General features: G+C 52.2%; 1 protein-coding gene across 26 annotated transcripts; it reads left to right on the top strand.

Moving 5' to 3' along the window:
• Positions 1–71: 71 nt before the first annotated feature.
• Positions 72–12,098, top strand: BRD2 (bromodomain containing 2). 26 transcript variants are annotated; one of them, XM_070584324.1, is made up of 15 exons: positions 192–506; positions 2,048–2,127; positions 3,095–4,409; positions 6,022–6,325; positions 6,575–6,666; positions 6,936–7,073; positions 7,586–7,724; positions 7,807–8,021; positions 8,115–8,489; positions 9,003–9,131; positions 9,327–9,578; positions 9,700–9,968; positions 10,602–10,906; positions 11,118–11,240; positions 11,350–12,098. In XM_070584324.1, the coding sequence occupies exons 6-15, from the start codon at positions 6,963–6,965 to the stop codon at positions 11,484–11,486; spliced, it is 2,055 nt and encodes a 684-aa protein (XP_070440425.1). In that variant the 5' UTR covers positions 192–506; positions 2,048–2,127; positions 3,095–4,409; positions 6,022–6,325; positions 6,575–6,666; positions 6,936–6,962; the 3' UTR covers positions 11,487–12,098. The 26 variants fall into 26 exon arrangements, with proteins under 26 accessions (XP_070440409.1, XP_070440425.1, XP_070440412.1 ...); XM_070584323.1 differs by lacking the exon at positions 192–506 and adding an exon at positions 1,733–1,922; XM_070584311.1 differs by lacking the exon at positions 6,575–6,666.
• Positions 12,099–12,784: the final 686 nt, after the last annotated feature.

Raw genomic sequence — 12,784 nt, forward strand, 5'->3', positions numbered from 1 at the left:
CTCCTTCCCCCTCCCCCAATCCGGTCGCACCCTTGCGCCTGCGCTGTGCACGTTCCCGGGCTGCGGCAGCCATGCTGAACCCGTACGGAGAGGCGAGTGGGGGGGACAGGGTCGACGACAACGGGATAGGAAGCCGGGCATGTGAAGAAGCAGCGGCATTAGAGCGCGCTGGGTCTCTGGAGATAGGCCTCGGCCACGCGGCCCCCTTGGCCCATGAGCGACCCCCGGAAACCTTTGGAAAAAGGGCCCCCGTGGCGGGGGGGGGAGGGTAAAGGGGAGCGGCTGGCACGTGACCTGGGTCAGCCAATCTGAGTGTTGCTGACGTGGCCGCGCGGCCCCGATGTTCTCCCCACCCCCCGATCGGTCAGGAAGGGAGGGGCTGGGGGCTACGCCCCCTCCCCCAACACAGCTTCGGCTTCCGGGGGGGTGACACCCCGGATTACATCCTCCCCCCGCACCAAGCCGAGGGGAAGATTGGAGCCCCCCTGGAAGATTCCAGGATCCAGGTGAGAAGGGGCCCTTGGGGGCCGGGGGTGTTGTCATCCATTTAAGTGCTTAACCAATGGTGGGGAGTCCGTGAAGGAGATTCTTGGGGTTCATAGAAGAATCCTGAGGGTGGGAGGATTTGTCCTTCAAATAGTTTACAGCCAATGGGAGCTTGGGAGGGGGCGAGCGGGAGAGGGCCCCTGTGATGGGGGAGGGGAATGGCCAACCTCATGCCTCCGTACCAATTGGAGGGCAAAGGGGCGTGGGGGCGGTGTGTTCCCCCACCTCGTTCCATTCGTTCCCTGGGGGTACAGGAGCCCGGAGCCAGGTGAGAAGGGATCCTTCTGGCGGCTGGAGGGAGGGGTGACCTAGTGGGCCGAGGAGTGAGAGTGGGGACTGGAGTTTCTACTCATGGCTGTAAATGCTTAGAGTTGGCAACCTGGGCTATGAACAGAGGTTGTTCCCGGCGCCCACTCCCTTTCTCTCCAGAGATTGGACGGAGCATTGCTGTACTTCCTTTGTGTCCGCGGTAGGAAGCTGGCAGTCATCACATGGCGTGGTGGAGGTTACGCTTCGAGTCGCTTATTGAATTTCTGTGCATTCACGTGGACACGGCCTATGGAGCCTTCTGCACAAACCTTCTTTGCCCCGGTGGGGTCTTAGCTGAGCGTGTGTCCACCCCAGGCTAGGGAGGGCTCACAGGCTGAACGCTTGGGAGCAGAAACCAGGCCCGAGGAGGGTTTTGGGAGGGAGTAGAAATCGTGGTCTGAGACAGGAGGGAGTGAGGCTTCGGACCTGGAGTGATTTCACAGCTCCCAAGGTTTCGGGTTTCTCCAGGGTGGCGTTTTTCGCCTCTTTCATCCCCTCCCCCATTCCTGAACAGTCGTCTCCTTGTGTACTGCGGGGGAGGCAACGGAAAGGGGGGAAGAGTTACTTTTCCAAATTCCTGAGTAGCAGTGGCCTCCCCGGTGACTCATGTGGGGGAAGGGAAGATTGGGAGAGAGCGGGGAGCAGTGATTTTCCGGAACGCAGGGAAATAAGCCAGAATAATGTTTGGCTGCCCTTTCGCTTTCTAAGGCCCAGTATTCTCTCGGCGGCCTGATGTTTCTTCCCTGGCCGACCTCCCCCCGCGATGGGCTTATGTACAAACTTGCAAGGCCTGGGGTGGAGAAAAGCAGATTGGGGAGGCTGGGCCGCTAGGGGGGAGGGCGATGGGGGGGAGGGGAGAAGGCAAAGTTGCTGTGTCATTGCGCTCCCTGCAGCAGCCACTCGGGCGGGCCCGCATGTACTTTTGGGGCCGAGGCCTGATCCCTAGTGGGGGCTTGGTGGGGGAGAGACTCTGCTTTCCCGGTGCGCAGTTTCCCCCGCAGGGTTTGCCCGACTCGGGTGATTGAGAAGACGGGAGATTGACGGCCATTTTAGACGCAGTAACCGAGGTTAGGGCTCAAAGGCTACCGCGAGGGAGGGAGGGTGACATGGTTGGAGCTCAAGGATCTAGGCCCTCACGAGCCCCTGGCAGGGGGCCTCATATTCGTTGAGTTACATTAATTTCCTTTTTCAGATACGCATAACTACTTCTTCCTTGGTAGCCAGAAAAGGGGAGATGGAGGGGGGGAGACCCCCCCCCCGCCTAAAGCCCAGGTAGGGGAAATTCTTTCACTCTCCCAGAAGGGGACGGGGGCGGGGGAGCCCCAGAGATGGCTTTAGAGATCCTGATCTTGTTGTGCTCTGGCTCTTTCTTCATACGTAGTTTGTTTCTCTAGTCCAGATAACTAGATTGTGGGGAAGACTTAGTTGACTAGGTTGGGGGAGGGGGCAAAACTGAGCTCCCAAAATGGCTCCTGCCCCTCCTCGGAGGCGGACGGCCCGGGGGGAGGGGAGGAGGGGAGAGTAGGAGGGGGAGGGCTAGTCTGAGCCGCAGCCGCCGCCTCCTCCGCTCGCCCTCCTCCCTGGCGCTGACCGATGGACCAGCCGCTCCGTGGGGAGGACTCCGGACCCTGGTGGGGGGATGGGGGCAGCCTTCCGCCCCCGCGGCGGAGGGACCCTAAGGCGGGGTGCGGGCCTGCCCTCGGGGTGGGGGAGGGCGGTGGGGATAGGTCTGAGCTCGCCAGGAGCGGGGAGGGTGTTCACCCTGCTTCGCCCCTGGCGCGACTTGTTTTTTCCGCTCCGAGCCAGACACCGGAATGAAGTTTGGGGAGGAGGTGGGTTTCATCGTATAGGGTACGTGGGTGCGTTTGGAAATTTTGAGCTGCGGAGCTTTTGTCAAGCAGGCAGATGTTTATATTGCTAACTGGACGTATGAGTGGGAGGGATTGGAGAGGTGCTTGGGGTGCAGGTGTTTGGAATGTGTTTTAGTTTGGTTATCTTGTTGATAGGAAGCCTTTGGGAGTTAACAGATAATAGATTCTGAGAAGTGTTTTGCCTTTGTCTTTCGATTGTTTGACCTGGGGAAGGACGGGGAGGATTTTAAGACTCTGGGAAGCCTGTATTTTTATATTGTGGAGCATAGGAACGTTAGGTTCCTTCTTTGCTACGTTCGGGAGCCTTTAGCTGTTTGCCAGAGTAGCAGGCCGCGGCTTCTAAGATGGCGTCTTCTTCCTCATTTCAGATTCTCGGCTGCAGCGGCCTCACTGCCGAGAACACCAACTCGCCGGGCATCCTGCAGCCACACCCTGGCGGGCCGAGGCTGGCTACGCCCACGCGGCCGCTCCAGTCTTCCTGCCGTTCTGCCCAATGGAGGAGCTACGAATGGCACGACCTGCCCGAGCTTGGCAGTCGCCAGTCGCACCGGGTTTGGACGCCTGGGAAGATTTTGTTGGAAGGGGAGGCGGGGAGAGGGTGCTGCATCCATGCCAACCTCCCTGTTTCCCTGGAGTCGCCGAACCACAGCGCAGCCAATTGGCTCAGAGATGTGGCGGGTTGCCGCTTCCCTATGGGTCTATGCGGCACTCTTCTGCCTAGTGACTGACACCTTGGAAATGAAGCCTATGACGTCATCGCTTCAGCCGGCCAATAGGAAACGCTCCCGCGGAGAGGTGTTCCTCCCCCTTCGACTCTGCTTCTTCACGCGCGTGAGCGAGCGTGCGCGCGCGAAGGGGGTGGAGGAAATCTCGAGCACGGTGGCGCGCATGAGCGGCGAGGCTCCGCCCTCCTGCCTATATATAAAGGGCTGGCGCGGGGCTCGGCGGCGCCATTTCGCGCTGGAGTGGAGCAGCCTCTGGAACGAGCTGGAGGATTCTGCCTACCGATACAGAGCCTTCGAGTCGTCGGGGGCCGCCATTACAATCCACGTCCATCCGCTTGGAAATGGCCTTCGTCTCGGCCTATGACCGGTCCCGGCGGACAGTACAGACCCCATAGAAGCCCCCGAAGCTCCCCTTTTTCGGGCCCCGCCCAATCCTCGGAGTCTATCCACCCCCTCTACTCCGCCCTCAAGAGGATTTCAAAGATGGAGGCGGCGGCTCCATAAACCACTTTTCGTGTTCATCCGCCTCCATCCAAGATCGAAACGGGACCTCGTCCGCCCCGGACGGTCCTGGCAGGAAGAGGGGATCCTTGCAGACCAACAGCGGGCAATATTGACGACGGTGTCTGGGATCGGGGGCCGTCCTAGGGTTTGAAGAGTCCGTCCCCCTTCGCTCGCCCGCCTCAGCTGAGGCCGCCGCCATTTTCTCGCAGTTCGTCTCCCGCGGAGCGCGCCAAGCTGCCGGGAGTTCTCCGAGAGGTAGCGGAGGAGACCGCTTCCGTGCCGGCCCGGCGTGGGGGGTTGTCGCCTGGAGGACCAAGGGCAACGGCCCCCTCACTTCCCGGGTTATGCTGGCCCGGGCGGTAAGGGGAACCGAGGCCACCCGGACTTTCCGCGGCTGAGGGCAGCGCCGGGTCCCCGCGGTCAAGATGCTGCAAAACGTGACACCCCACAACAAGTACGTCCCCGCGAGGCGCGTGTGGGAAGGGGACGTTGGGAGGCTGCGGCGCGCGGGTGTGGGACGTTAGGTTCGGAGAGAGTGCGAAACCGATTCGGGCGCGTCCCTATTGGGTGGCGCGACTGTTGGCTCTCGGGGCTCGCGGGGCGGGCTGAGCGACGGTTTGGGAACGGTGGTAGCGGCGCAGATGCTGCGTATGGAGGGCCTGCAGGTTGTCAGTTCAGACGTCCTTTTTCCCGCCGTGGTCCAGCCGTAACCGAGTTGGGCAGACGGGTGGCGGCAGGAAGTAATGGGGAAGGTCGACATTGATTGAGCAGTGGGTCCTGCAGGTAGTAGTAGGTCTGGTGTCTAGCGACAGTTTGTTACAGGCTTTGAGAGGGGGGTCCGTGACCATGTCTAGTGCCTTATAAGGTTGCCATGGTGATGGAGCTTCAGGGACTGGCAACCGGGATTCCCAGAGTGGGGTAGAGGGATCCCTTTCTGAGTCTGTGGGCCCTTTTAGGGTGGGTCAGTGAACAGCTCGTGTTTCGGTGACTGGTTCGGTTTTGTGTTGGGGCGTGTGTGTTTGGTCGGGGGGATGTGTTTTGGGTGGCATTGAGAGTTTCGCTCAGGGAGGAGGGTGGAGTTAAGGATTCTCTAGTCTGGTTTTGCGGATGTAAACAATGAGATTTGGGTCTTTAGTCTTGGGCCCTGGGAATCGCCTGGTTCTGAGGAGCATCAGAGAGAGTGTAAACTTGAACCCCTGTTGGCCTTTGATGTGCAGAGTTGATGCTACAATGGGAACTGTTACTGGAATCGTATTTTTTGGCGGAGGTTGAGAGGCGTCTATCATTCTTGGGAGGAAACTTGCTGACCTTGACTGTTTGGATGCTTCTATTTTTTTGAGTCCTTTGGAGGGAGGAGACTGAATTTGCGAATAAATTCTGCGGGCTGGCAGGTGGGGTCATTCTAGGCTGTGAAGTCTGACAAATACTCGCTAGTGTGAATTTTTTTTGAGAATTGATGTGGTTTCCCGTTAGATTTTTGGTCCGTTTTCTGTCTTGGATTTAAGTATCCACAGCTTTGGAGGATGCTGATCTTCTGCCCAGATGGATTCTTAGGTGTCTGTCTCTTTAGCATTGTATGGAATTTTTCTCCTGTTTTGTTCCCTTCCTCTTTTATTCGCTTTCCTCAGGCTCAACCACCATGGCAACCACCAAGCCCCTAGTGGGGAGGAAGCTTGGGCCTTGAGTTTCTTAGCTCCACCCATTTTGCTGAAGTTCCATCCCCATAAGGCTATGGTTCTCAGATGCTGCGCTCTATCAGAAACCATCTTGGGGTTTTTCTGCTTCTCCATTCTGAATGAAAGAATGTTAGAGTGCATCAGATTCCAGAAGGTGGGGTCAGATAGGTATACTAAAAATATGGAAACAAAAAAAAAGTCGGAGAAGGGAGACAAGAACAAAAGCTCCACAGATTGTTTGCATACTGGTTTTGTCTAAGATGCACTTTCATAGCTTGAGCACCTTTCACCAGGTCCCAAGCGTGGATTTATTGAATACTTAGTGTAAACTGCAGTGCCTCTCGATTTTCGTGAGATTGCCACATCTAATTTTGTTTCCCGTTTTCACAGGCTCCCTGGGGAGGGGAATGCAGGGTTACTGGGGCTGGGCCCGGAGGCAGCAGCTCCAGGGAAAAGGATTCGGAAGCCCTCCCTGTTGTATGAGGGATTCGAGAGCCCCACAATGGCTTCAGTGCCAGCTTTGCAACTGACCCCTGCCAACCCACCACCCCCAGAGGTGTCCAATCCCAAAAAGCCAGGACGAGTTACCAATCAGCTGCAGTACCTGCACAAGGTGGTGATGAAGGCTCTGTGGAAACATCAGTTTGCATGGCCTTTCCGGCAGCCTGTGGATGCTGTCAAACTGGGTCTGCCGGTGAGTAGAGAGATTGGAGTGGGGCAGGTACCGAAATGAAGAAGAATGAGTGTGAGTGGAGGTGGGCTGTCTGGTATAGGTGCTGCGGCCCCTAGGGAGTTCCCGTCTCTCCCCTGTAGGGCAGATAGCTACTATTTTTCTGGATTCTTGGTCCCTTGTGATTGATCCAATCTTTCGCTATCTTGACATCTCTCATTGTGCCCTCCATGTGTCCTTCCTTAACTTTTGTGCCCTGGCTCCATTTTACAGATTCCCACCCCAGGTTGGGAGAGGACCACGGTGGCCAAAATTCTTAGCTTCTTCCTCTCCCTCATGCAGCCCATGGATAGCCAGCCCCAGAGGTAATGTCACAGGATGGGAAACCTTGCAGAGTGGGTGGTGGGGTGGGCGGTTAGAGAAAGGTAGTAGGTGCTTCCCTATGGGTGTTAAGAATCCTGCTCCGTTTTTATCTGTCCTGTAGTTTAATTGGGGCCGCAGTTAAGGGGACTATATACTCCTTGAAGGCATAGGGGGTGTGTGTGTGTGCGTGTGTGTGTTGGGGGTCAGTAGTTTGCCTAGGAGAACAGGCATTTATCTTGAAGCAGCTCTGATCTAGTTGTTCTTTCTTTAGGATTATCACAAAATTATAAAGCAGCCTATGGACATGGGTACTATTAAGAGGAGACTTGAAAATAACTATTACTGGGCTGCCTCAGAGTGTATGCAGGATTTTAATACCATGTTCACCAACTGTTACATCTACAACAAGGTGAGTTTCTCTGTTCATTAGTAGATGAGGAGAGATAGTGCTTCTATTATTACTAGATGTTTTGTCCACGTAAAGTTTGTCTTTTTCTGTGGAAAGTGTTCTCACAACAGTCAGGATCTGGAAAATCTGAGCTCCAAAGGGTACCACTGAACACAGCAAGGTGGTTTCAGAGATGCAGAATTAAAGGTTATTTAAGTAGAACAGTTTTCATACTTGGGTATAGTGGCCCTGTTTCTCAGAGAACTCTCCAGAGACCTGAGTAGAACAAGATCTATTTTTTCTTGTCAGTTCTCATGCTCTTTCTTCTGAACTTTTTTCCTTTGTTGTATTTTGAGGGATAGAGTTGGGAGAAAAAAGGGAAGTTAGCGGCCCAGTGTAGGTAATTATTCAATACCTGATGACAGATTTGTCTACAAGGGATGGTGGTGTGATGCTTGGGGTTAGTAATTCCTCTGAGAAAAATGGTTTGTCTATTTTTTGCTCATGTTTCAACCTGTTTGTGTTTCCTATAGCCCACTGATGATATTGTCCTGATGGCACAAACATTGGAAAAGATCTTTCTACAGAAAGTGGCATCGATGCCACAAGAGGAACAAGAGCTTGTGGTGACCATCCCTAAGAACAGCCACAAGAAGGGGGCCAAATTGGCAGGTAGGAAGAGTGGGAGTTTTGCTCATGGGGACCGAAAGACAGGAGAGATGATTCAGCTAAACTTTTTTTTCTTTTCCCCTAGCGCTCCAGGGCAGTATCACCAGTGCCCATCAGGTGCCTGCTGTCTCTTCTGTGTCTCATACAGCCCTGTATACTCCACCACCTGAGATACCTACCACTGTCCTCAACATTCCCCATCCGTCGGTCATCTCTTCTCCCCTTCTTAAGTCCTTGCACTCCGCTGGACCCCCACTACTTGCTGTCTCTGCAGCTCCCCCGGCACAGCCCCTTGCCAAGGTAGAGGTTTATGGATTTCTTTTGGTTAATGGGGAGGGAATGGTCTTGAGGTGGACTCAGGGTAAAAGGGATCCATCTTGTTTTTCTCTGCAGAAAAAAGGGGTAAAGCGGAAAGCAGATACTACCACCCCTACACCAACAGCCATCCTGGCTCCTGGTTCCCCCGCTAGCCCTCCTGGGGGTCTTGAACCTAAGGCGGCACGGCTTCCCCCTACGCGTAGAGAGAGTGGCCGCCCCATCAAGCCCCCACGCAAAGACTTGCCTGACTCTCAGCAGCAACACCAGAGCTCCAAGAAAGGAAAGCTGTCAGAACAGTTAAAACATTGCAATGGCATTTTGAAGGAGTTACTCTCTAAGAAGCATGCTGCCTATGCCTGGCCTTTCTATAAACCAGTGGATGCTTCTGCTCTTGGCCTGCATGACTACCATGACATCATTAAGCACCCCATGGACCTCAGCACTGTCAAGGTACCCACTGCATGGGGCAGATGGGATGCTCAGGCAGTGGTTGGAGCCTAGGGATCAATAAAATAATCACTTAAGGGTACACAGCAATCTTTGGTTATTGGTATTTTAGTTTCACGACAGTGTTTTAGCCTATTAGGCTAAAAGTCAAGTACTTGATAAAAGTCCCCATTTCCTGGAGTTTGAAACAGTATTGTGGGTTTTGTCTTTGGGACAGCACTATTAATGTACAGTTAACTTCTGCTTATTGAGAATGTTAAGGAAGTTAGGGGGTAGAAGGATAGTCAGTGGCTATCCACTCTCCTTTTTCACTGAAGAAATGGTTTGTCTTTCTAGACATAGATACTTCTTCAACCCACCCAAATTCCTTTGTCTTCAGACCTGAACCCCAGGGCATAGATCCTTAAGGTCATCCCCACTGTGCTCTCAAGAGGGCTACTTTTGCAGTGTCTGGGGTTGGCAGGGAAAGGTGAGTCTCCCTACCTGTGCAGCTTCTGATGCTGCCTCCTTCTGCAGCGGAAGATGGAGAATCGTGATTACCGGGATGCACAGGAGTTTGCTGCTGATGTGCGGCTTATGTTCTCCAACTGCTATAAGTACAACCCCCCAGACCACGATGTTGTAGCCATGGCACGAAAATTACAGGTGAGTGTCAGGGTTGGAGTTTGAAAAAAATAAAATGGATTTGGGGAGAGAGATTTTGTCATCTGTGCTGCACAGCCTTGACATGAGGCTCTCTAGTCTATCTCACAGTTGTAAGTTAGAGTTGTACCGTCAGGCAGCTGAGTGTGATCAGGGCACGATCCATCGGCATGGTTCTCACTCCCCCTCTGTTTCTAGGATGTATTTGAGTTCCGTTATGCCAAGATGCCAGATGAACCGCTGGAACCAGGGCCCTTACCAGTCTCTACTGCCTTGCCCCCTGGCTTGGCCAAATCGTCTTCAGAGTCCTCCAGTGAGGAAAGCAGCAGTGAGAGCTCTTCTGAGGAAGAGGAGGATGAAGATGAGGAGGAGGAAGAGGAAGAGGAGGAGAGTGAAAGCTCTGACTCTGAAGAAGAAAGGGCTCATCGCTTGGCTGAATTACAAGAACAGGTATTATTTTATCACTGTTCAGTTTATTGGGTAAGAGATTCACACCATAACTTTTTTTTCTTTTTTGGTCTATTTATTCTACTTTATTTTCCTATTTTGTGTGATTCTTTTCCTTTTCTAGCTTCGGGCAGTACATGAACAGCTGGCTGCCCTATCCCAAGGCCCAATATCCAAGCCCAAGCGGAAGAGAGAAAAAAAAGAGAAAAAGAAGAAACGGAAGGCAGAGAAGCATCGAGGCCGAGCTGGGGTGGATGAAGATGACAAAGGGCCTCGGGCACCCCGCCCATCTCAGCCCAAGAAGTCCAAGAAAGCAAGTGGCACTGGGAGTGGCAGTGCTGCTGCACTAGGCCCTGCTGGCTTTGGACCTTCTTCTGGCGGAAGTGGCACCAAGTGAGTTCTAACAGGATAGGAGGTAGAGATGAGCTTGGCTGTTTCTATAGCTTCTTCGGGAGAGGATGCTTTCTCCCACCCCTTGCAGAGTTCTTTCTAAAGCAGAGATCAGTGAACTTGTAAATAGGCAGGCAACAGATACAGACTTTGAAGACCATAGGGTCTCAGAGCTGCTCAGGTCTTCCAGTGTAGTGTGGAAGCAGCCACAGGCAATATAGAATCATGAATATGGCTATGTTCTAATGAAACTTTATTTACAAAAACAAATGACAGGCTAGATTTGTTCCTTGGCCATAGTTTGCCTATCCTTTTTCTAAACTAATGAGTCCATGCTGTCTTAGTGTTTTGCACAATTAAGGCTGGGTTAGCACTTTAGGGAGCAAAAAGATGGCCCCATGTCAGTGTATCTGTATCTAGTTCTCGAACCCCAAGATAAATGTAAAATGCTTGTATGTGAGAAGCTCCACTTAGATAATACAGTGTCACAGTAGTCCACTTCTAGATCACGCATCTGCCTTAATGGAAAAAAAAAGCTCCTCCAGGCAAGAAATCCAGTTACAGAGTTGAACAGTGAAAGCATGTTGGGAAAAGTCATTGATGTTTCCCCAGCTGACAATTTTCTTTTGCCTTTAGACTTCCCAAAAAGGCCACAAAGACAGCCCCACCTGCCCTGCCTACAGGCTATGATTCAGAGGAGGAAGAGGAAAGTAGGCCCATGAGTTACGATGAGAAGCGGCAGTTGAGCCTGGATATCAACAAGTTGCCTGGAGAGAAGCTGGGTCGGGTTGTGCACATAATACAAGCCAGGGAGCCCTCTTTACGTGACTCAAACCCAGAAGAGATTGAGATTGATTTTGAAACGCTCAAGCCATCGACGCTGAGAGAGCTTGAACGCTACGTCCTTTCCTGCCTACGAAAGAAACCGCGGAAGCCCTACAGTGAGTAAATGAGGTCTATCTGTTCACGCAGCAATCCTCATAGTTCTGAGGACAATTTAGAAGAGGGTCATTGGGGATGCTTACTGCACTCATGTTAGCTCTCAGGATGGTGGAATGCAGTAGTTGCTTCCAAATGTTGAAGAAGGAACTTGACAACTATAGGGGGCACTAAAACTAGGGTGCTTGCTACAATCTTTGTTTTTTTTTCTAGCCATTAAAAAACCTGTGGGAAAGACAAAAGAGGAACTGGCTTTGGAGAAGAAGCGGGAACTAGAGAAGAGGTTACAAGATGTTAGTGGGCAGCTCAATTCCACCAAAAAGCCCCCCAAGAAAGGTGAGTAATCTATAAGCCACTGCAAATTCACTACATCTTGTTCTCTTAGCTGCATTTTGTTGAGAAATGGAGATCAGACTATCTTTTAACTTCCAACTTTGTTCTGCAGCAAGTGAGAAAACAGAGTCATCATCGGCACAGCAGGTAGCAGTGTCTCGCCTCAGCGCTTCCAGCTCCAGCTCAGATTCCAGCTCCTCCTCTTCATCTTCCTCTTCGTCAGACACCAGTGACTCAGACTCAGGCTAAGGGGCCAGGCCAGATGGGGCAGGAGGCTCCGCAGGACCGGACCCCTAGACCACCCTGCCCCACCCCTTTCCCTCCCTTGCTGTGACACTTCCTCATCTCACCTCCCCTCCCCCCACTGTAGGAGAGCTGGCTCTGCAGGGGGGAGGGGTGCAGGGACATTTACTGAAGGGGGGATATAAATGGACAAAATAATAAGATTGAGTTCTCAACCCCATTGAGAGTGACCTCCTGGGCATAGAACCGCCATTCAGAATGACGGGGCCGGGCAGGGCTACAGGGTGGGAGTGGGCAAAGGCCCTGATAATGGGGTTACCTGAGGCCATAGCTGCCCTGTGCACTTGTAAGGGCCCTGTTTTGAGATTGTTTGTTCTAATTTATTTTAAGCTAGATAAGGCTGAGGGGGTGGGGCCATGGTCCCCTTGGCCTCCATGGGGAGGGAAGAAGGGAGAGCTCTTTTTTTACGTTGACTTTTTTTTTCTACTCTGTTTTTCCCTTTTCCTTCTGCTCCATTTGGGGCCCCTGGGGGTTTCAGTCATCTCCCCATTTGGTCCCCTGGATTGTCTTTTCTTTGTCTGTTGATTCTAACTTGTAAATAAAGAAAATATTATTCAAGGTTTGAGTTATCTTAATAACGTTTGTTTCTGTAGTGCTTCAAAAGGAACATGATAAGATTTAACTGAGTGAGAATTCTGAGCAAAGTATTCTTGGGGTGAGAGAGAGGAAGAGCGCCATCCTGTAGTTGGATTGTGTCTTTTTAAACAAACTATAGTAGGTGGTGGTTGTGCTGAGAAAAGTAAATGTATGTGCCCTATGTAAAATGGATCCTCCAGAATAACCAGTTCAAGATCTGCTCTGGTTTAGATGGAAAAAGCTTGTTCATGCCTTAACCAAGAGACCAAGAGTTTTGAACTCAAAATTTGAGGTACGCTCTGAGGTTTTCTGTGGTGCTGGATGTGTGGATTGTTTCCTGAACACACTTAAAAAGGTGAAAGGAATGGGAGGTAGCCAACAGCAGGTGAGTTTTGCATTGGGCATCTGCCCTGAGGACGCAGTTGTGTCTACTTTTATAATTTGCTGCTTTGGCCTCAGATTGCTGATTTTATCAGAATGCCAATTCAGAGCATTTACAGCAATTCTCTCCAATTCAAATCACAAAAACGACTTTCCGGAAGGCCAACACCTTGTCTTGCTAAGGGGAGGGGGCAGTACAGGGAGCTGGGTGGTGTTGGTTCTGGAATTTGGAGGTTAGAGACTACAAAAGTAAAACAGCTTAATGTGATGGAACATAGGTGGAAACC

The sequence above is a fragment of the Equus przewalskii genome, chromosome 19, assembly GCF_037783145.1.
Source record: "Equus przewalskii isolate Varuska chromosome 19, EquPr2, whole genome shotgun sequence".
Classification (NCBI taxonomy): Eukaryota; Metazoa; Chordata; class Mammalia; order Perissodactyla; family Equidae; genus Equus; species Equus przewalskii.